This window comes from Corvus moneduloides, chromosome 3 (genome assembly GCF_009650955.1).
Source record: "Corvus moneduloides isolate bCorMon1 chromosome 3, bCorMon1.pri, whole genome shotgun sequence".
In the NCBI taxonomy this organism is placed as follows: Eukaryota; Metazoa; Chordata; class Aves; order Passeriformes; family Corvidae; genus Corvus; species Corvus moneduloides.
The window spans coordinates 92,896,537-92,916,718 of NC_045478.1; the positions used below are offsets into that span (position 1 = coordinate 92,896,537).

At 48.8% G+C, this 20,182-nt stretch overlaps 1 protein-coding gene across 5 annotated transcripts in view; it reads right to left on the minus strand.

Moving 5' to 3' along the window:
- Positions 1-4,536: 4,536 nt before the first annotated feature.
- LOC116441162 overlaps positions 4,537-20,182 on the minus strand; it is a 66,875-nt gene continuing 51,229 nt past the window's right edge. For 4 of the 5 annotated variants that reach the window (XM_032102791.1, XM_032102790.1, XM_032102793.1 and 1 more), the window contains one exon: positions 4,537-6,919. In XM_032102791.1, the coding sequence (XP_031958682.1) occupies positions 6,791-6,919 (129 nt within the window). In that variant the 3' untranslated portion in view covers positions 4,537-6,790. The remainder of the gene's footprint in view (positions 6,920-20,182) is intronic. The other variant, XM_032102792.1, reaches the window with a different exon arrangement.

The window sequence follows — 20,182 nt, forward strand, 5'->3', positions numbered from 1 at the left end:
GTCTGTCCGGAGCTGCCTGCACGTCCTGCCCCAGGTTAACTGAAAACATGTGGTCAGGTCCTGCCAGGCTGGCATGCAGCTACAGATGCTCTCAAAGCATCTACAACTTCTGTTTCCTCACCCCTTTGCTTGAATAAGCCCACTGAAATTTAGCTCAGGAAATGGTGAGATACCAACATGCTTAAATGTTCTCGTCATCACTGATGTTACTTCTGCAGAGCCTTGCTGCTTCAGCTGCATCCTCTTTGGCTTGCTGGGTTGAGGTTTACCATGTGAGGGTTACAAATCACTGGAGGACGCTTGCCCTTGCTTTCCTAACACGTTCCTAAATTTTGAAAGATAATTACATGCATAATATACCCATCATAAGCCTGCAGCAGTGCTTAAACCAAACTCACTTTGTTCCTATGACACATCAACACTGCCTGCCACCCAGGACAGACCTCACACACTTCAGAAACCTGAGCCTGAGCTATGCCTTTGTGACCAATCTCTGCACACAGCGACCATGGATGATTCAGGCTCAGCCTAGCTGTGCCAAGGGACATGATGGATGCCAGACAGCCCTGATGGCCCAGGGTTCTCCCAGGAGGCCCCAGCACCCACACTCTGAGGGCAGAGAGGATCTGTAGGTTGCCCATGTGCAGCCATGCAGATAGATCAGCAAGCAGCCCAGATTTCAGGCACTCCCTGAGTAGCAGTGCAGTAGGTGAACGGGGTCACCCCTGGGCTCACCATCAAACACATGAGGGCCAAGTCACCACTGAGGCTTCCACATGCAGAAATTCTTGGAAGTGTAACGGCAATGAACATGCATAAAAGGCAGTGCTGGAATGGCTGGTTGCTGGTGCATGTGCCTGTTTGGAGCTACTGGCCCACCTCGAACGCTGGCAGGAGTAGACCCTGCCACTGAAGAGGCACAGGAGATGGCACTGGCACACAGTAACCAACCCCAGAAACTGCCCCCATGTCACCACCCTCCTCAGCCAGAGGTGGCATTTGTGAAGGTAGTTTCCTAGGGAGTACTTTTTATTTTTTCTTCTTTCTTTCAAGTCTGTAGCCACGTAAATACCAAGCAGCCACAGCGTCCTGTGGCACAGGGTTCCCCAGTGCAACCCTGCACTCTGTGCAGATCTACCTCCGGTTGTTTGCTTTGAACCTGCCACCTGCTACTTTTATTTGATGTCCCTGAAGTTCTTGTCTGAGAAGCAACAGAATACAATCATACTCTAATTTGTATTGAGGTTGCTTTGTCTTGAGTCACTGGTGTTCAGGTGCCTGCTTCTTTCTAATTCAATGGTGAAAGCTCCCAAGTGCCTCAAGGGCACAGATCAGGCATTTGCAATTTTTTCTCCACTTTTCCAATCATTACTGGTGTGATGCACTGCAAAAGTCTGCCAGTTATTACCACTAAGGGATGAGAGTGCAGAAACAGGAAAGGAATACTCATTACCCTCGCCTTGGCATATGTAACCCATCTGTATGTCCTCCATGCATCACTGCCTGCAGACACCTGTGAACACACAGCCTCATTCATGCCCCTCCCTCCCCTGCATGGGCCCTTCTGCCCCTGCTCCAGATGCACATCCACCAGCACCCATCCTTCCAGAACCACACTTGCATGCAGGCATGCCCCTTTACCTTTACTCCTCCAAGACATCCTTCCACTTAAAATATAACTAATATGCCATAAATACAAACGCCACAGGCACATAAATGCCACTGTAAATGCACTGTGTCTTTACACCCATGCTGTATCAGCACATACCCCATTCAATCCTAACTTGATAGACATCCTTGAATGCATTCTCACATCCCACACCTTGCCACAACATGCTATGCAGCTTCAGGAAGAGCAAGGGAAAGCCCAAAGCTGTTTGAAGGACATGGTCTGTCCAGCTGGAAATTCTGCTTCTCAGTTTTTCCTGTGCCAAGCCATGTTTCAGTGGCCTCCATCAAGTCTGGGGTGAGAACCCTGGCCCCAGCAGCACTGCCAGCTTTGCCCATTTTCCTGGTCAATCCCATAGGTAGGCTGATGGGTCAACACTCAGCACACAGCTGGAAGCAGGGTGGTGGGTGGGTTTTCCGAGCACCACTGTGCTTCGCAGCATAGAGGTGGTGAGTGTGCCACAGATGGAGCCCTGCCAAAGACTGACCCAAGTAAGCACAGGGCACCCTGCTTGTGGGTGACTGTAAGGGGACAGAGATTTCTGCACAAATGAAACACACAGGCAGAAATATATAGATATGCATATCTCACATGTGTGCATGCAAGTACATACATATAGGTAAGAAAATGTTTGAATAAAACAAAGAAGAGATGATTCTGGGTGCTGGCTGCAAAGGGACACCGAGATACACATGTAACAACCCACTTTGCCACTGCTGTGATCTTGGTTCCTCTGTGTTATTTTTATAAGGCCATAGCATTAACCTAATTAATTTACTTTAATTGGAGAACAGTATTAGCTTAAATGGTCCCACTTAAATAGTAGAGAAGCCGTAGCCAAGCTCTTCAAACAGCTGCTTGTCCCCATTCACCCTCCTGCAGATGGTTAACACAGCTGAGCTGCACTTTGGCACAAGAGCCCTGCTCTCTTCACAGAGTGTTTTCTGCTCTGAAGGGAAACACCTGCACGTCTCCAAACAAGATGGCTCAGAGCAGAGAAAGGACTCAGCTTAGAAGTTACAGGCTCCCCTGCACCAAACCTGGTGGGAAGCCTAACACTGGAGCCCAGAGTTCCAGCAAAGCAGAGGTCCTGAGGGACCCGCGCCAAGCTGACCATGCTCACAGTGCTTTGCTCAGACCTCAGCCATCATCCCTGCCTGCTCTGGCAAAGGAGGGAGTGTTTGCACAAGCTGGTGTGGAAGCCACAGAGGTGAACAGCTCTGCACTGATGGATGCCAGAAGCAGCAAAAGGGGGCAGTGGCTACAGCAAGGAACGGCGCTCCAAAGACCACAGCTCAGCTCTCATTTCCCTGGTTTCTGCTGATAGCTCCTGCAGTGGGCGTTGGGAAACTGCTCCCATATGCCAGGGTCTGGCATCCAAAGGAGGCCAGCATCCTCACTCTCCTTTGTCAGTAACATTGGTAACTATAGCTGAAAGTACCCTGTAAGATCTTCATGAATACCACCAGCCTGAGCTTCAGAGTTGATGCCATATTGCAGTTTATCATCATGCTTCACCACAAAAACTGCCCTGTTTTGTTGTTAACCTGGAGGCCCAGCCTGCAGGGAGAGGTGATGGGTGGGCCTGAGTTAACTAAACCCAAACACATGCTGGGGGCCTAGACAACAGCCCCGGGGGCAGCAGCAGCAGCTCTACCCCCAGCTGATCCTGGTCCATGAGCTGGCTATGCACTGCCAAGCTGTATGCCAGCTTCCCACCCTTCACCAGCTGTACCCTGCCTTCGGAGCGCTATGTGTCCACACCACCAGCTTAGCGGATACAAGGTGAGTGCATCCCTCTCTATGAGTGTACAAAACGGACTTGTAACGAGCTTGACCTGGCAGATGCCTAGAGATGATCAGCATTTGTGGAGTCACAGCCACCACCACAGTTTTCAACGGCATCTGAGGCCCCAAAGGTGGGTGTGCTGAGCAATTGGGCTGTGCTGGAAGAAACATCCCAGAGAAAGGCATTCTGTAAGGGAGGTACAAGAGCAAGGGCTCAGGGGAGCCAGCAAGTCACCATCCAACCCTTGCAAAATTGGCCAAGGCCAATTAACAAGCTGCAGCTGACAGAGAGGGGAGGATTTCAAGATAAGAGAGATGGCAAGAAGCCTAGAGATCAGAGCTTGGAGGGAAGAATGGAAAAGGCCTCCTGGGAATGAATCTAAGTAGGACTGCTAAGGGAATTTATGCTAATATCTCTCAGGAGGCCTTGGAAAAGGGGATATAGGTAATAGCTTTGTGAGATGCTGCTGAAGATACAGAGTTAGGAGTGGGGGAGAGACAGGAATTAGCTCAAGTAGGTAGCTGGGGGTGGGGAATGCACATTAGAAGTACCTGAGATGGAGTTTTTAGAGCAAGATCCAGAGGAAGGGGTGAACTATAGCTAAATTATGGAGAAGAAAAAATGCTCTGGCTGTAAACAAAAGGGCTGTAGAAAATCTCAGGAGAGATGCAAGACTTCCGGAAGTTAAAATTACAAGCCAAAGACCAGCTGGGTGGTTACCCACCCTTCTGTTTTGCGGGGCTGGAAACCTCCAGTCACGCTACATCTGATCCCCAAGCAATAGGCAAGGCACTCAAAATCCAAAGCACTGTCTTGGTGAGGGAAGCACCAGTGAGGGACAATATACCACACCAGTACACCATACCTCACATGGAGCAGCTGCACATGCAAAGAACCTGGCATTCATTTTGCAAAAGCTCTTCATTTTCAAAGCCATTCACTCGCAGACGTGGCCTCCTTGTATTGTGGAGTGCTTGGGACTGGCTGCACTGTGTCATAGCTCACTCTACTCCACCTCCTCCTGCACCCCTGCCCACAAACACCCAGGAGACAGCAGATGCACGAGACCCACCAGAGATGTGAATATAGCAGCTGTTACACTTTATTTCACTGTGGGGTTTTAATTTTTTTTTTTTTTCCTTCTGATTGAAAAAGAAAAGACAGAGAAAAGTTACAAAAGTAGTAAAAGGCAACAATATCGGCAGGACATCCCTGTTCCCTGCTCCTACCCGGGCAAGGCAGCCTGCCCCACCTGCTGGCTGGCAGGAACACACCGCTGGGCGCCAGCACCTCGGCAGCTCTTGCTGAGCAAAGCCTGAGGCTGCAGGGCCATGCAGGGGCTGCCAGCCCAGCCTTTTGCACAAGGAATGTGCCTCTTAGATGGGTACCAGGCTATGGCTGTCCCATCTCCTGAGCACAGGGATTTGGTCCAAAGGAGCAACGCTTCCTGTCCTGCACTGGTCAGCTTGATCTGGCAGCAGTTAAAAAGCTGAAGCGTGCCATCAAAACAAGACAAGCAGAATTTCTACAGGGGCAGGAGGAATTAGCAGAGGAATTAGGCTCTCTTGGAAAAAGGGACTTGCAGGGAACCATGATGGTCTGCCAGAGGTTCCTCACCAGTAAATACAAGTGACCTCTTGGAGGTGGTGCTGGTGCAGGGGGTGGCCCAGCTGTAACAGTCTGGAGCCAAAGAGCAGGCAGAGCTGGGACAGCATCAGGACAGACATCCCCTCACCACCTTGCCCAGCTGCTCTGCCTGCCTGAATGACAGGCGTTAGGGAGGGGGGGGGGGGTGGGATTCAGGTCCCCAAGCCTGCAGCCTTTCCCCAGGGGTCTCAGTGAAGGGCCCAGGCCAGTTCACTCGGTAGCCTCCTACTGGCAGCTGGACTGACCATTGGTGTCAACCAAAGAGCAGCATCAAAGACCTCCACACTAAGGCAGATTTGAAAAACCAAGAATTATTCTGTATTACTCACAGTTGCTCCTCTTGATCTGGACAAACAGTAAACTACCTGCTTTCCCTTGCACTCAGATACAGGCTCATGGTGGGGAATGCCTACACAAAGAGGTTACTCTCTCCACTAGGTGCAGCAAGAGGAAAGTGCCTCAACAGGAGAGGTGGGAGCTTGTTCTATGAACTCCTGCCTTGTGCACAAAACACACACGCCTCGAAGAGAGATCCCAGTCAAACACCAGTGGCAGGCAAGGCCGAGCATGGTCCTAACAGCCTCAGAACTGTCTATGGAGGAATGTCCCCCACCTTCACCCGAACTCCTGTTATTTCCACCAACAGTCACAAAACTGACTGCTTCTTCCCACTCCTTGCTTCATCTGGGCATATTATACCAGAGGGGTCTACCTGAATTTAGCTAGCATGAACAAGGGGTGTGGAAAGCTTGCTGGAGACATTAAATTGGGTTGCGTTTGGTAGTACCAGTTACCTCCACCATCATGTAGTGGGACAATACTAAGGAGAAGTGTTGCATACCCCAGAACACAGACTGCCTCAGCAGAGAGGAGACCCATGAACACACAGTCACCCCCAAGTTCTTCTCTTTGATGATGAGGAGTGTAGTGAAGGTGGGTGCTGTGTGGCTTAACACAGACCTTCCACTCTAGAATTTTATTCTAACCTGACCTACATATGGATGTCTCACTCTCCCATTTCAATCTCTTTTTGGACAGTATCACTGAACTGCCAGCAGATCATCTGGAATGCACAGCTAGATGTGCCAGTTTCTCCTCCACGTGTCTCCCTGTCCTAGGGTTTTCCACTTAAGAGAGCTTGATGTGAATGCAATTATAACAATCTCAGAGAGGGATTTTCTTGTTTTGCAAGCAGCTCTGTATAGCCTCTTTCTTCAATCCTGAGCTCACTTCTGAGTGGGAGAAGTGTCAGGTCTACAGCAAAGCACTGTTGACCCAGGTATCCTTGGGAAACTGACTGGATTTGGTTTCACACCCTGATCACTCATCCCTGCTGCCATGCAGGACACTCTGACCCCTGAACGCCTCATGTGTATCTTCAATTACCACCATCCTCATGTTTGACACTGCCTTGGTGGCAGCTCTTGCAGTTTGTGGACCTGACTGGTTTGCTTTGCCCTGAAATGCAAAACTCACTCCCTTTGCCACTGCTCAAATACATCAGTGGTATGGGAACAGGCACTGCTGCCAAGCCATTCACTTCCTCCTGCCAGAGCAGCTGCATTGCAAAGATGTGTCATTGCCCCTTCTTCTCCCACCCCTCCCCTTGGGTATCACCACCTCCCCTTCTCCCTGCCAGGCAGGACATTGGTTGATAGTTCCTGAGGATTTTTGGAGAAACTCCTTCAGTAGGCACACGACGGTTCTTCCACTGGAGCTATCGGGCTCAGCGGCTTCAAGGTGCTGAGGGAACGGAAGGCAAAAGTGGAGGGATCATACATAAAGTGGGGCGGCGGGCAGCCTCCGCTGATGCTCTGCAGGGGAATAAAAACAGGCATGAAGTCAGTGCTCGTATCAGCTGCAAACAGTGAAGTTCTTGCCTTGAGTGATTTGTCCTCCCCCTCTCTGATACAATTACACCTCCTTGAATGGGTGGTCATGCTTGCAATTAAAGCATATGGCATTAATATAAGCAGCGGAAGCACTTTGCTCACATCCTTGCTCCTACCCTTCAAGGTAAAAAGCTGGCACACCTCCTTCCTCCAGTTCTGAGGTCCCTAGGATCCACATGACTAGGGCCCATGGCACCTGTAGCCACTAAGTGAAACAGGATATCCATGAAGCATTTAGAGTACCAGAGTCAGAAAGGTCAAAAGGTGTCACATGGAAAAACTAAATTCACTTGGCCTTGAAGTAAGACCTAATAACACTTTTAGAGCATGGAGACAAACCAAGCCAACTCTGAAAACTCTTTCTTCAGCTCCATTTTAAAACAATTCTCCAATAAGGATTTACAAACCATCCTTTCTTGAAGTCCAGGCATGCTGAAACTCTCCCGGGTTTTGGTTCCAAACTCCACAGTTTGACAAGGAATGGCTGAGAGATATGCAGAGAAGATCCAACCCCCAAGGCCTTACAGACTGGTTTCTACCATGGCCACTAAAGACCATTCTCCTGCCTTTGACTCCCAGTATTCAGAGCACGGTCAGAGCAGCTCCAGAGTAAGTAGGCCAGAAACCCCCATGGACTCCCTGCACTGCGTGACAGGACAAAAATGCTGCTCTCCACTAGGCTGTGCTGGGATGTGTGGATCCCAGAGAAATTAAAGTGCCAAAGAAGTGATTCTACTCTGTTAAATGTGAAGAGCTTTCTTTTTTACTTTTCAGGAACTTTGTTTTGTTTCTTTCCTTATGCAAGCATAAAGAGTAGTGGGGCAGCTACTTCACTGATACTTTTTGGCCAGGAGAGGTCAAACTGCTCTATGGGCCAGGAAAGTGTTTAATCATGATTCTGCCGAGTTAGTTCCCAAGGAATAGGTGGGATGTTCAGCAGCTCAGAAACTCATGCAAATGTCCCCTACTCTCATCTCACTTCCATCACTCTTGGGAAGAGCTTTACCATTATTTTCACACAGGTTAGGAAAAAAAACCAGTGAGAAACAGGTTAGAAAAAACCCAAAAACCTACAGGTTGGGCAGGGAAGTGATTGAGAGCAGCCCTGCAGAAAAGGACTTGGGAGTGGTGGTTGATGAAAAACTCATTGTGAGCTGGCATTGTGCACTCACAGCTCAGAGAGCTAGTGGAATCCTGGGCTGCATCAAAAGCAGTGTGGCCAGCAGGTCGAAGGAAGTGTTTCTCTTCCTCTATTCTGCTCTTGGTGATAACCCACCTGGAGTGCTGCATCCACTTGTGGAGTCCCCAACATAAGGAGGACATGAAACTGTTGGAGCAACTTCAGAGGAGGACCATGAAGTTGTTAAGAGGACTGGAGCACCTCCCTGATGAAGACAGGCTGAGAAAGTTGGGGCTGTTCAGCCTGGAGAGAAAAAGGTAGCATGGAGACCTCACAGGAACCTTCCAGTGCCTGAAAGGGATCTTACAGGGAAGCCAGAGAGAGACACTCTTCTGCAAGAACTGTAGTGACAGGACAAGGTGTTATGGGTACAAATGGGAAGAGGTAAAATTTAGTCTAGATATTAGAAAGAACTTCTTTCCTGTGATGGTGGTGAGACACTGGAACAGGTTGCCCAGGGAGGTCATGAATGCCCCAACCTTGGCAGTGCTCAAGGGGAGGTTGAATAAGGCCTTGAGCAGCCTGGTCTGATGGGAGGTGTCCCTGCCCATGGCAGGTGGGATTGCAACTAGATGGTCTTCAAGGTCACTGCCAACCCTTAACATTCTATGTGATTCAGACTGGGCTCTGGTGTTATGTGACTCCCTGTTCCTTTTCTAGGCCTTTCCGAACTAGAACCATGGTTTCCTTTGCTCAGCCTGCACTGTGGGACTGTTCCTCAAAGAATTAGGCTTTTTAGGAACAATTACCGACTCTGCTGTCTCATAGAAGACAAAGGTTCATTTTAGCACTTCAAATTCAGGTCTGTCAGACAGCTGCAACCACATAAGAGCACGGCAAGGTGATGTCTTGCTGCCTCCACCTCTGTTCTGCCTGGGTTTTAACTTGTCATCACAAGACAAGCACATACAAATATCCCTGCTTAAATGGTTTGTCTCACCCAGACATAGCAGATCAGAATGAGCTAAGGAAGTGTCCAAGCCCAGGCCCTGAATGCTGCAGTAACTGCAGCAGGATCTGGAAGCCTCTGTCTCCAGGCTCTGGGTCACAGCTCAGCCCCATGGGGCAGCATCCTTCATGTCAGGAACGACCTCTAAAACCAGTGTGGGCAGCTTATTCCTGCCTAGTTGGTATCTCTCCTGCAAATTAAGATGGGCACTTGAGAATGGAAAATGCCAATGTGGTGCTTGGCATCAGCTGTGCGTGGAGTTTCAGTCAGACAATCATGCCCTGCTACATCCCCCTGACACCTTGGCCAGCAGCATAAGAAACAAGAGAGGCAGATTTAAGGGCCTTTACTCAATAGCCACCTGCTGTGGGGTTATATATGGTGTATGCTCTGGCAGGCCTCAGAGCTGGAGGGTAACATAGCAACCCCTATTCAAAGCTAAGGGGCAGAATAAATCAGCACATTTGTCCTTCTCCAGAGCAGAGAAGGTCCCCTGCCAGTGCCAAGAGGGAATGGGAACAAAGAACCTGGCAGTCCCTTCCATTTTGAAATGCCAGACAGGATTAGGGAAGGCAGCTGAATCTGTTCATTTCTGGCAGACGGCAGATGAAGAGGCTGGGGAAAGATGGGCCCAAAGGACAGACAAAAGTCATCTACAAAACTCACCAACCTTGGGTGAGAAGTTGCGCTATGATTTCTCTCTGGGCCTTCTTATGGGGCCAATGTGTGGGGCAGAGAGCCTTTCCAGGGCACTGCCAGGATGATGGGCACAGAACAAAGGTTGAGGTGAAGGTCAGGGATGTGAGAAGACACAGGAGGATGCAGAGATTCGCAGGTGGCCAGGCAGCTGCGAGGCTCAAAATGCACCCAATCCTGCCTTTTCATCATGGCACCTCTCAAGCAGCCACAAGATGACCGCTGGCTTTCAACAACAGCAGACAAGGGCAGAGTGAGAAGGGGCCTGTGCCCAGCTGCAGGCAGTAACAGGAGAGACAGTAACCTGACTGCCCTCATCCATAGCAACACCCTGACCAATCTGCACTCCTTTATAATCCCAAGCAATACAGGATCCTCATGCACCTACTCCCTGACTGACAGGGCAGCACCTCTGCTACTGACCTTGCTGGAGGTAAGAAACCTCCAAATCCCTCGACTCTCTTCTTGCAGAGGAGCATTTTTAGATTGTAGTTCGTATCCAGCCCTAGGGATCACCAGACCTGATCTGGCTTAGTCCAAGACACCATTTGGGATCACAGCATGTGGTGGTCTGCTCCTGATGAGTAGCACAAGGCAAAGCTCTGTAGACGTATTTCCAGAAAGAAAATGGAAAGAGCCAGCTGCCAGAGAGGGGAACATGTTCCTGCCACCCTGTTGCTTGGGCCAGCTGCCTCCCTGTAGTCTGGGCAAACGTCCTAGCCAGCCTGCCCTTCTCCTTGGGCACACCATGCCTGGGACTTTGCTTTGACTAGGGAAGGGTCTTAGGAGTCATTGCTGCTGCAGCAGGTCCCCAAGGAGTTTGCCATAAACCTGCCTGACAGCCCCTGGTGAGCAACCCCAGGCCAGCTCCTGCAGAGGCTCCTCAGAGTGCAAACAATCCGCACTTGACATTAAAGGCTCATGTGTTCACTCTAATGGCATTCGGACAGCTGGGTACCGCTCACAAAACGGAGCCTAATATGGGCCCTGTGCTAATGGAAATCATTAACCAGAGCCCTCAATTTGCTAAGCAATGTATTTACACAGCTGGAGAGTGGCCCGAGTCAGGTTCACTCAGCTGCCACAGGAGAGCACACAGGCTGACATACATGCTGTCACACACACGTGCTCACTTGCACACACTCACCTGCCCTCACATGCCTCAGGTTCTCCCCAATACACATGGGCTTCCCTGGTCACTTGCCCACATCCTTCCGTGCACAGAGACTCCTCCTCACTTGGAAATCACAAGGAGAGCTGTTCCGCTCATACAAATCTTGCCTGCTCCTAAAGTAACTCAAGCCATGCAGGGCTGGAACTTCACAGCATCCAGGGGATGGGCTAAGGCACCACAGCTCATCACTGCTCAGAACACAAGGTAGGTCCAGCACCTGAAGATACCCATGCTGCCCCATTGCACACCTTTTTTGAGTTAGATGAGCTCCTAAGGGAGGTAAACTTGTCTTAAATACATTTCAAGCAACTATGCACAGACCACCTTGGTCAAGAATGCCTCTTCACCCATGTACATGTGCCTACACATACACTCTTGCCAACATGCACTGTTGTCATCAGTAGCAGTATCACCTTCAAATACAGGGGAGCAAATAAGCAACCAGGTTTGAAACATATCTGAAGTGCATTAACAAAGAAGCACACCTAAAGACAGTGAGTGGAAGGAATTGCCTCAAAGAAGACCAGTAAGAGTAAACATCTCAGCAGAAATGCTGATTTCAATCATATTAGCAGCTCTCAGAAAACAGACAAATGCACAACTGTTCCATAAACCCATCTATAACATAATTGTGTATTTCAGCAAGGAAAGAGTACACAGGAAGAAGATAAACATGTAAAGCTAAATCTATTAATATGAAGCCATATTCCTCCTAGAAACAAGTCCCTTACTTCTATGAAGTCTGGGAAAATATCCCAAATGCAGACTGTAACATAATTTTGGTGTCATGATTCCACAGAATCATGATTCTCCTCTTTGGACAAAGCCAAAGTGAGCACAGGTCCAAGTGAGCTTTCAGTTGTGGAAATTACAATGCCCTCAGGAGGGGGGGAATGCAGTTACCCAACACAACAATGTCTCCGAAGAGAGTGGTGTGCTAAGGGTGATGGAAAATTAAGAGGACTCTTTGGTCCTCTTTCTTAAGAGCCCTAGTATCCTGGTGGGATTCAAAATCAGATCAGCTTGTGCACTCTGCCAACTCACCCCTACTCAAGGCCAATCCAGCACAGGAGTCCCTTCTTTCCTACTCTTGGCCCCCAGTGGTTGGGAAATGCTGCTGAGCTCCTTTTAAAGGATGCTGCCTTCCAGCGGTGGGTGAATGATCCCTTTGCAGTCTGCAGACTCACTTGTTAAAAGTCCTTAGGGATGAAAGGCACCATGTAATTGCAAGTTGTAAAGGCGCATCCGATTCCCACCACCACCCTGTGTGGAAAGGAATAAATCCCCAGAATAGCTTTGGCAAGGACAGATTCCTGCCTGAGATGCTGCCTGTTTGTGAGACAGCTGCCTTGCCGTGGAGTGGGGAGAGCCAGAGGTAGCACCAATGTTCAGACAGCGCACAGAAAAAGTAAAGGCTGTCAGACTCCACAGAGGAACATTTACAGGTACACTGATTCAACTCCACTTTGTCCTCCTTCCTCTCACCCCTGCTTAGTGTTAGAAAAGAAACTTCTTCACACTTCACCTTTGATATATGAAGCCATCAGCAGTGAGCAAGGGAAGGGGACCCACACACCTGCTCCTAGGTACATCTGTAATTCCAAACATGGCTCTGACCAGGCCACTTCCCATCATCTCTGCCTCAGTTTCTCCAATGCATAGTACCTACATGTTCTGGTTTCTGCTGGGATAAAATTGATTTTCTTCCTAGTAGCTGCTGTATCCTGTTTGAAGGTTTAGATTTAGGATGAGAATAATGCTGACAGCAATAACTAAAAATATCAATCTGTTAAGCAATGTTTATACTAAGTTAAGGACTTCTCAGCCTCTCATGCCATGACAGTGAGAAGGTTTGGAAGGGCATGAGAAGTTGGGAAGGGAACAGCCAGGACATCTGACTCAAACTGGACAAAGGACTTTTCCATACCATATGATGGCATAAGCTGTTGTTTCACCTTCCCAAGTAACCATGATGCAGCCCTCCTTTCCTGGAGATGGCTGAACACCTACCTGCCCAGGGGAAGCGGTGAATGAATTCCCTGTTCTGCTTTGCTTGCTTGCACAGCTTTTGCTTTCCCTATTAACCTGTCTTTATCTCTCCCCACAAGCTATCTCACATTTACCCTCCCAACTCTCTCCCCCATCCCACGGGGGTAGCAAGTTAGCAACTTCATCATGGGGTTAAGTCACGACAGTACACCACAGCCAGGCAGCCAGGATGAACTAATTAACTTCTAGGTGTTTCAGCCTTCTGATGAGAGGTGATTTCTTTTCATTTACAGTCTTGCTTCAGGCAGTTTTCAAGAAGTAGTCGCTGGCAAACAGGACCAGCTCCTCCAGTGGAGCAACAATTCACATTTAACTGCTTATTCATTAACTCCGATAGGGCCTCTGACACTTTATTCCAGTCACAGACCTGGAGCAGCTCAAAGAGTAACTTTTCACAGGCAAACTCCTTGCCTCCTGAAAGTCTGTCCTCCACCCCCAGGTTCATAGAGAATTTTATTTCAAGGAAGAGTTAAAAGATAGACCATGACAGAACTCCATTTTATGACTACTCTGTTCCTTTCTTTTCCAAGAAAACGCCATCTCCAAATGTTGGTCTGACAAGGAACCCAAAACTTTGCAGTTAGCACAGTTTTCTTATGCTTTTCATTACCCTCCCCTAAAAGACTGAAAGACCTGTCTTCCATCACCAACATAAGGCTGCCTAACACCTATGTCCTTCTATACCACCCCATTGCAAAGAGCAGTTCAGTGGTTTACAAACACATCCCCGTTCCTCTTAGAAAGGTTAAAAAAAATTTTTAAAAATATCAAACATTTGCAAATCTGTGTGCAGAGTTGTCAGGTGGCAACTACCAGACTTACAGAGGTGCCACCAGACAGACAACACTGAACCTTTTTGGAAGGTACTTCAAAGGGCCTAGCAGATGCTTGTTGGTCACTTGCCCAAAAGCAGAAACAGCCAGTTTCAGCTACGGGTCCCTGCTGGCACCAGCAGGATAGGCCTTTCTTCTTCCCTCTTTCACACATCTTTAGATGCGTTTTTGACAAAGCTGACTGCAAGCTTTGATTCTGCCTGCCTGACAACCTGAAGGAAAGAGGCTGCACGAATAAAAGGGACAGATGGATCATTCAGAGGGGCAGTCTGTTGGTGCTCCCTGGCCAAGCTGGGGAACTCGTCACTCCAGGATCCCAGTAAAGGTCATGCTCTGAAGGCAAAACAAATCTCTTAAGAACAAGTGAATGAACCCATGTTTCCCTACTAGTGAGCTGTGTCTTGCACCCACTTTTTACCTTGTGATAAGGAATTGCCTGTGGTTCCTGCATTCCTGCAGTTCCTGCAACTACTACAGGATCTGCATATGCCTGAGCAGGAGGAGAGGCAGGCACAAGAGTAGCTCCAAACAAACACAGACACAGACAAGGCACAATCTGGCCCTAAATCTCCAAGTGCATCTGAGTCCTTAGTTTTGGTCTGTACACAAGTGACACTACCTCATCCTTTCCTTCCTCTCCACCCTCCCCGTTCCAGCTCTTGCTGTGTAGCAGGAACACCCTCCTCTCAGAGAGATCACACCAGCTGCCTCTCAGTCCTCCTCCCTTGGGGCCAGGAACCCCAGGTACCATGCTTCCCAGAGCCGGCACGTGGTGTGTACTTGGGCATGTGCAGCTTCCAGTTTGCATGAGGCCAGGGCAAGCAGATTCCCTCTGGCCAGGCAGGCTGGCACAGAGCAGCACGCTGCTTTCAACTTGAAGGGTACACAAATTAAACCTGCAAAGTGAGGATTAATTAGCCTGGCATGAGCAGGCTGCGAACACATGCTGACATAGTGTGCTTGCCCCTGGACAAACCGCCCCAGCTGTGGAAGCCAAGCACAGGAAGTGGGTGTATTATGGGAGAGGTGTGTGGGAAAAGAGGATTACAGCTCTAGGGACTGGGAGGTGCCAGGTTCCCACAGCCAAGAAACAGCAAACAAAAGGGAGCCGGGAACCACTGCAGTGGGCCTGGATGCAGTGAATAGATGTGCCTAATCAGCCATCTTGGACTTTAAGCTCTAGCAGAGAACAGTGGCTCTCTGTCACCCTGTGCCGTCCCCTACATCTCTCTCTCTGCTCCATCACCCAGGTATGACCCAGAAATCATTAAATCTGACCCTCTCTCTGTGAAACATGCCTTGCCACTTTCCAGTCCCTTGAACCGCGGTGCCACTAGCCATAGCCGCCACTGACACACAAGGCTGTCCCAGGAGCAACTGGGCTGCACCTCCTTTCCACCACTCCCCACCTCCCCCTATTCTTAAACCAGACCCACAACCCACATCAGACCACAAGGCAAGAACAGCACTGAAAATAGGAAGTCAGCCTCCTCACTCACCAGCCACTCGCTACTTTCATGATGCTGAGTGGATTACAGAGCTCTCGGCTATTTCACAAAGTCTATTCTGTGGGCACTTACATGATTCAACAGGTGTGAGGGCATACATGGCAGGAATTTATGAAAAGCAGGAAGCAATAAAAGTTCTTGTCCTTAAGGAAACAGAAGAGAGACATGACAGTCCCATTTTTACTGCTGTAGGCAGGCTAAAGGCTGGCTAGCCTTTGCCATGAAATCCAGTAAAAGCCAGATATTTGGAATCGTTTCTAAACAGACAGAGGCATTCCCCCCTTGGCTACACTGGACCCTTCCCCACACTGAGCAAACTCTGGAAAAAGTCTTTTGTCAGGAATTATTCAGAACAAGAGCTGGGGTTCTCCAGGACCAACTATCATCTTCAGCAGGAAGTTCAGTGGCTGGGCTGGGAGGAGTGTAGGATACCCAAAGGGATGTTCATGCTCCCACTTAGCAGAGGCCCTTCTCCACTTTGCTCAGCAGAGGCATGCCCATCAGCTGCAGACAAGACACCACTTGGGGAACTGGAATGCCAAAATCTCCATGAGGGGCTTCTGAGCAGCAAGTAATCCAAGGTTGTGACTGGCCAAGGAGGTGAGTCTCTCTTGTTGATTCTAAGGTCAGGGTCAGGTTTAGACACTCAGTCACATACTGAAAACAACCAGGAAGGTTTGGGAAACTGTTAGCAAGCTGCAGTTTGGGATTTCTGCTGCCTGAGATGCCCGAGCTGTTTATACTCATGATATGGTATGAATAAGGACATAGCTCCAGGAACACGGCTTGAAGTTCTCCTCACCCTGTCCTTCTTCAGGTGAGTCACACTTTCTGCAGGTTTCTCAGTATAACTCACTCTGAAATTGTAGTCATGGTATTTATCTGTGTATTTATATGCATCCAATGCTAAATGCTTGCACAGCTCCTTAGGAGCCTGTGATAGAAGGGGCAACATCTGTATTTTATATACATGCATATACACACAGAACCTTCTGGCTTTTTAGAAATCTTTACTTTGTGCTGTGCAGCCAGAACCAGAGGTTTGCACCAATATTGCTCTGTCACCTGGTATGCCTTGTATTTGTTAATAGCTCAGGCATCTGCCCAGGAGGTTCTGGCCAACACATCTCCTGCTCAACTCCACACTGAAAAGGTCCCTTGTTTTAGGAGAAGAAAAGCCAGCATGTTTCTGCAGTGGCCTTTTAGGATGTAGAGTAAGAGATAAGAGACAGGGAAGTCATTCGAGGGATCTGGCCCCTGTCCAAGCAGAGGGCGTTCTCAACATTGATAAGATCAAGGCAAGAGCACAAGAGGTTTATGTTCCAATTTAAAATTCTTATTTTTACATAGCAGAAAACATCTCTCTGATCAGCCAGGTTATCAGATTGGCCTTGAAATCCTTCCTTCCTTTCTGCCAGCCCCAAAAGATCCTTGAGACACAACTGGTAAGCCCCTGGGTTACCTACTGCTCTTAAGAAAAGCTCAGCTCCACTAATCCCATTCCGAGATTGCATGTAGAAGTTTGTGAAGGAAGAACAAAAACAGGAATAAATTACAGACTTTTAACCCTCATCCCAAAATGGCCTGGAGAATTGAAGACTGGTGGTATACAGACACACTGGAAGACAGGTCTCTGCATTCAGAGCTGGCCAAGCCTGGCCTAGGGCAGAGGCAGTTACACCCCACGAGCACATGGTCACGGTCATCCTCCTTCCAGCGCCAAGGAAGCATCTCCATTGCAACACCCACCTCACCCCACAAACACACTCTAGACAGTAAAATACTCACACACGCATGTGCCCCTCTCCCACTTCCAGTGTCTTGCTTCCAGTTACAGACATGGCACTGGCTGACACTTTGGGGCACCAGTGACCAGGACTGCACACTCACACTGCCCACCTCACGTGCAACACCCACATAGGCCAACGCCTGCCCCTGACCTTGCAGTGACACGTGCTTTGCTACGTGTAGCTATTATGTACAAATCCATAGTTCATGTACATGCTGTCACCTCTAATTTATCTCTGCTCACCTGCCCACAGGGGCTGATTCTTCTGTTCCATTATCTTTTATTGGGTGGGAAGAGAAGCAAGATTTTTTTTTTCTTTTCTTAATATTATTTGCTCTTCACTGTAGGCTGCCACCTCTCACAGCTGCTATTCCTGAAAACATTCCAAACTGACTAAGCTGCTGCATGTTAGAAAAGGTTATTAATCTCTCTCCCATAATCTGTCTAGGTTCTTAAACTAGTCACATCACTATCCATCATCCCACTAAAGAACCACTGAGTGAGTGGAAAGGCTGTAGCTGATCACCACCCAAGCTGGCCCATGGGAAACTTAAATACAGGAAACAACAGCAAGGTGACACCTTAGTGTTAAAACAGCAGCAAAACCCAACCCAGGTCACCTGCTTAAGAAAGACTCCCAAGGACCACAAACATTTCCAAAGGCTGTAGCTGTGTTTCCATGCCAGAGGGCAAAGACACTGCCCCTCCATCTCACCTTCCCATGGGAGACTCCTCCAGCAGAAGAGGGAGGAAGGCATAGCTGTAATGATGCATGAGAGCACAACACCTTGCACCCTGACATGCCAGCAAAGCCCCAAGATGTCAACCCAACCAAAGCAACAGCCAGGAGGAAAAGTTTTTTTAAAAGCAGACATCATCTCACAACCACGAGACACTGATCTCAGCAAGAACAAGATGAAAGTGCTTCACTGATGATATTAGACGGTCACTGTCATCGTTGTCCTCACACAAGACAGAATAAGAACAATCCCTTCTCCTATGAGTTATTCAGCAGCAGGAAAACTGAAGGGATAAAGCAAGGATCCTTCCTTCAAATCCCTGGCACAAGCTGTTAGATATCCTGCCTGTTCCTCAGATCAGTTCACTCACTACATCTTCATCCAGCTGCATGCTGTCTGGCTATCTGTGGCATCTCAGTTCAGAAAGAGACTACCTGATCTGAAACAGGAACACTTGTGCATCAGTGCTACAGTGACACAAACAAAGTGGTTCACATGGTGATGTTTCCTGTTCAGACATGCAGACAGCTGCCTGGTTCCTCCTGTAACAGCTCATCAACCCATCACTATGAGATCTGTCTTCATTTCTTCTACCCTCACCACAATGGACAGGTCCAACAATGAACCTGTGCCACCAGACCCTCAGCAACAGAGGGCCAAGCCTCTCGCTTTGCCTCCTGCTATCACTCTTGGCAGAAGGCCACATTCAGTAGGCCCTCAGAATAGCCCTTCCAAGAGAACTTAGGTCCCTGGTGTGCTCTGACTCCATTACTGAATGTTCGACAAGACCCAGAAATCACAGAAGGGCTGAGGTTGGCAGGCACCTCTAGAGATAGCTGAGTTCAAACCCCCTCCTCTGAGCAGGGTCAGCAGGAGCTTGTTGCCCAGGACTGCATCCTGGCACATTATGACTCTCTCCATGGACAGATTCCACAATTTCTCTGGGCAACCTGAATATCTTACATTTCGACTTGTGCCCGTTACCTCTTGTTCTGCTGCTGGGCAACACTGAGAAGGAACACCATGCCAAGAATGTCCTGCTGGCTGGATTGAGGTTTCCCTTTATATGATGAGAGCACGGCACTGTCTTTCAGAAGTATTGACCTCTCTCAGCTGCTTCCAGAGCTGAGGCACTTCAGCAAAGAGTTCTGCCAGGGACCTGCTGCCTCCTTTCTCAGCTGGTTACAAAAAAGTGGGCACTTACAATCACTTGAAAAATGGAAGCAAAAATGCACCTTTACTTAACAGCTCTGCCACCACAACAGACCAGCAAGAGGCTGTGAAGTATCATATGCTATTACCATGGAAGCCACAAGTGCCTCAGGTGGAGAGGCACTGTCCCAGCTTGGCAAAGCTGGCCAGAGAAGAGTGGATTTTGTGCCACCTGTCAGAAAAGCGTGCTCTCAGTTTCTGCTGTTTATTTTAGTGCAAGCTGATGTGGGCTTAAGGAGCAAAGGGATAATTCTCCTTTCAGATTCTCCAGGGGCACAATAGTAAGCCACAATAATGAGCTTAAGATGTCAGGAAACCACCTCAGTGAGGCATCACTGAAACCCAAGGGACTGGAGAACCATCATCAAGCACCACTGGAAATAGCTGGTGTCTGGGGACAGACACCCAGAAAAAACCCAGTGAAAGAGCACGGGGCAGGCATAAAGGAAGGTGATAAACAAGATGTGCTAAAACATTGCAGCAGGATTAGACAGCTGGTAGGTCTGAAGGACAGGCACAGTCTGGGAAGAGCTCATGGGGCACAGGAGGACACAGCTATACTGAAAACAATCCAGGCAGAAGCACATGAGAGCACATAAGAAATCAGGATTAATTGTGCAATCAGAAGTACCAGGTCCCTGTGGGGCTGCTGGAGACAGGATTGAAGAGCCCTGGCAGAAGGCATACGAGAAGTCAGAAAAATACCACCCCCAGCTCTGCACAAGGCTCTAGCCAGCTCTACCTGCTCCTCCTCCTCTCAGATACCAAATTCATTTCCAGAGCAGTGATGGGCAAGGGCATCCAACAGCGTGCTTATCAACAGCTTCTGGGTGCACAAAGGCATCATTCGTACTGCCTGCTGGGCAAGGTAAAAACCTTGAAAGGATCCAGGTCTGTCATTCATCCCTCTGGCAAGGCCATAAAAATACTGCAGTGAAAATAGCAGCTTTATCATGAAGGATGTTTGTTTTCTTCACCCTAATCTTTTTTTGCCTGTGTATCACAAACATGGAGAATCATGGGGGGAGGTACACCTGCTTTGGTGACAACATGCA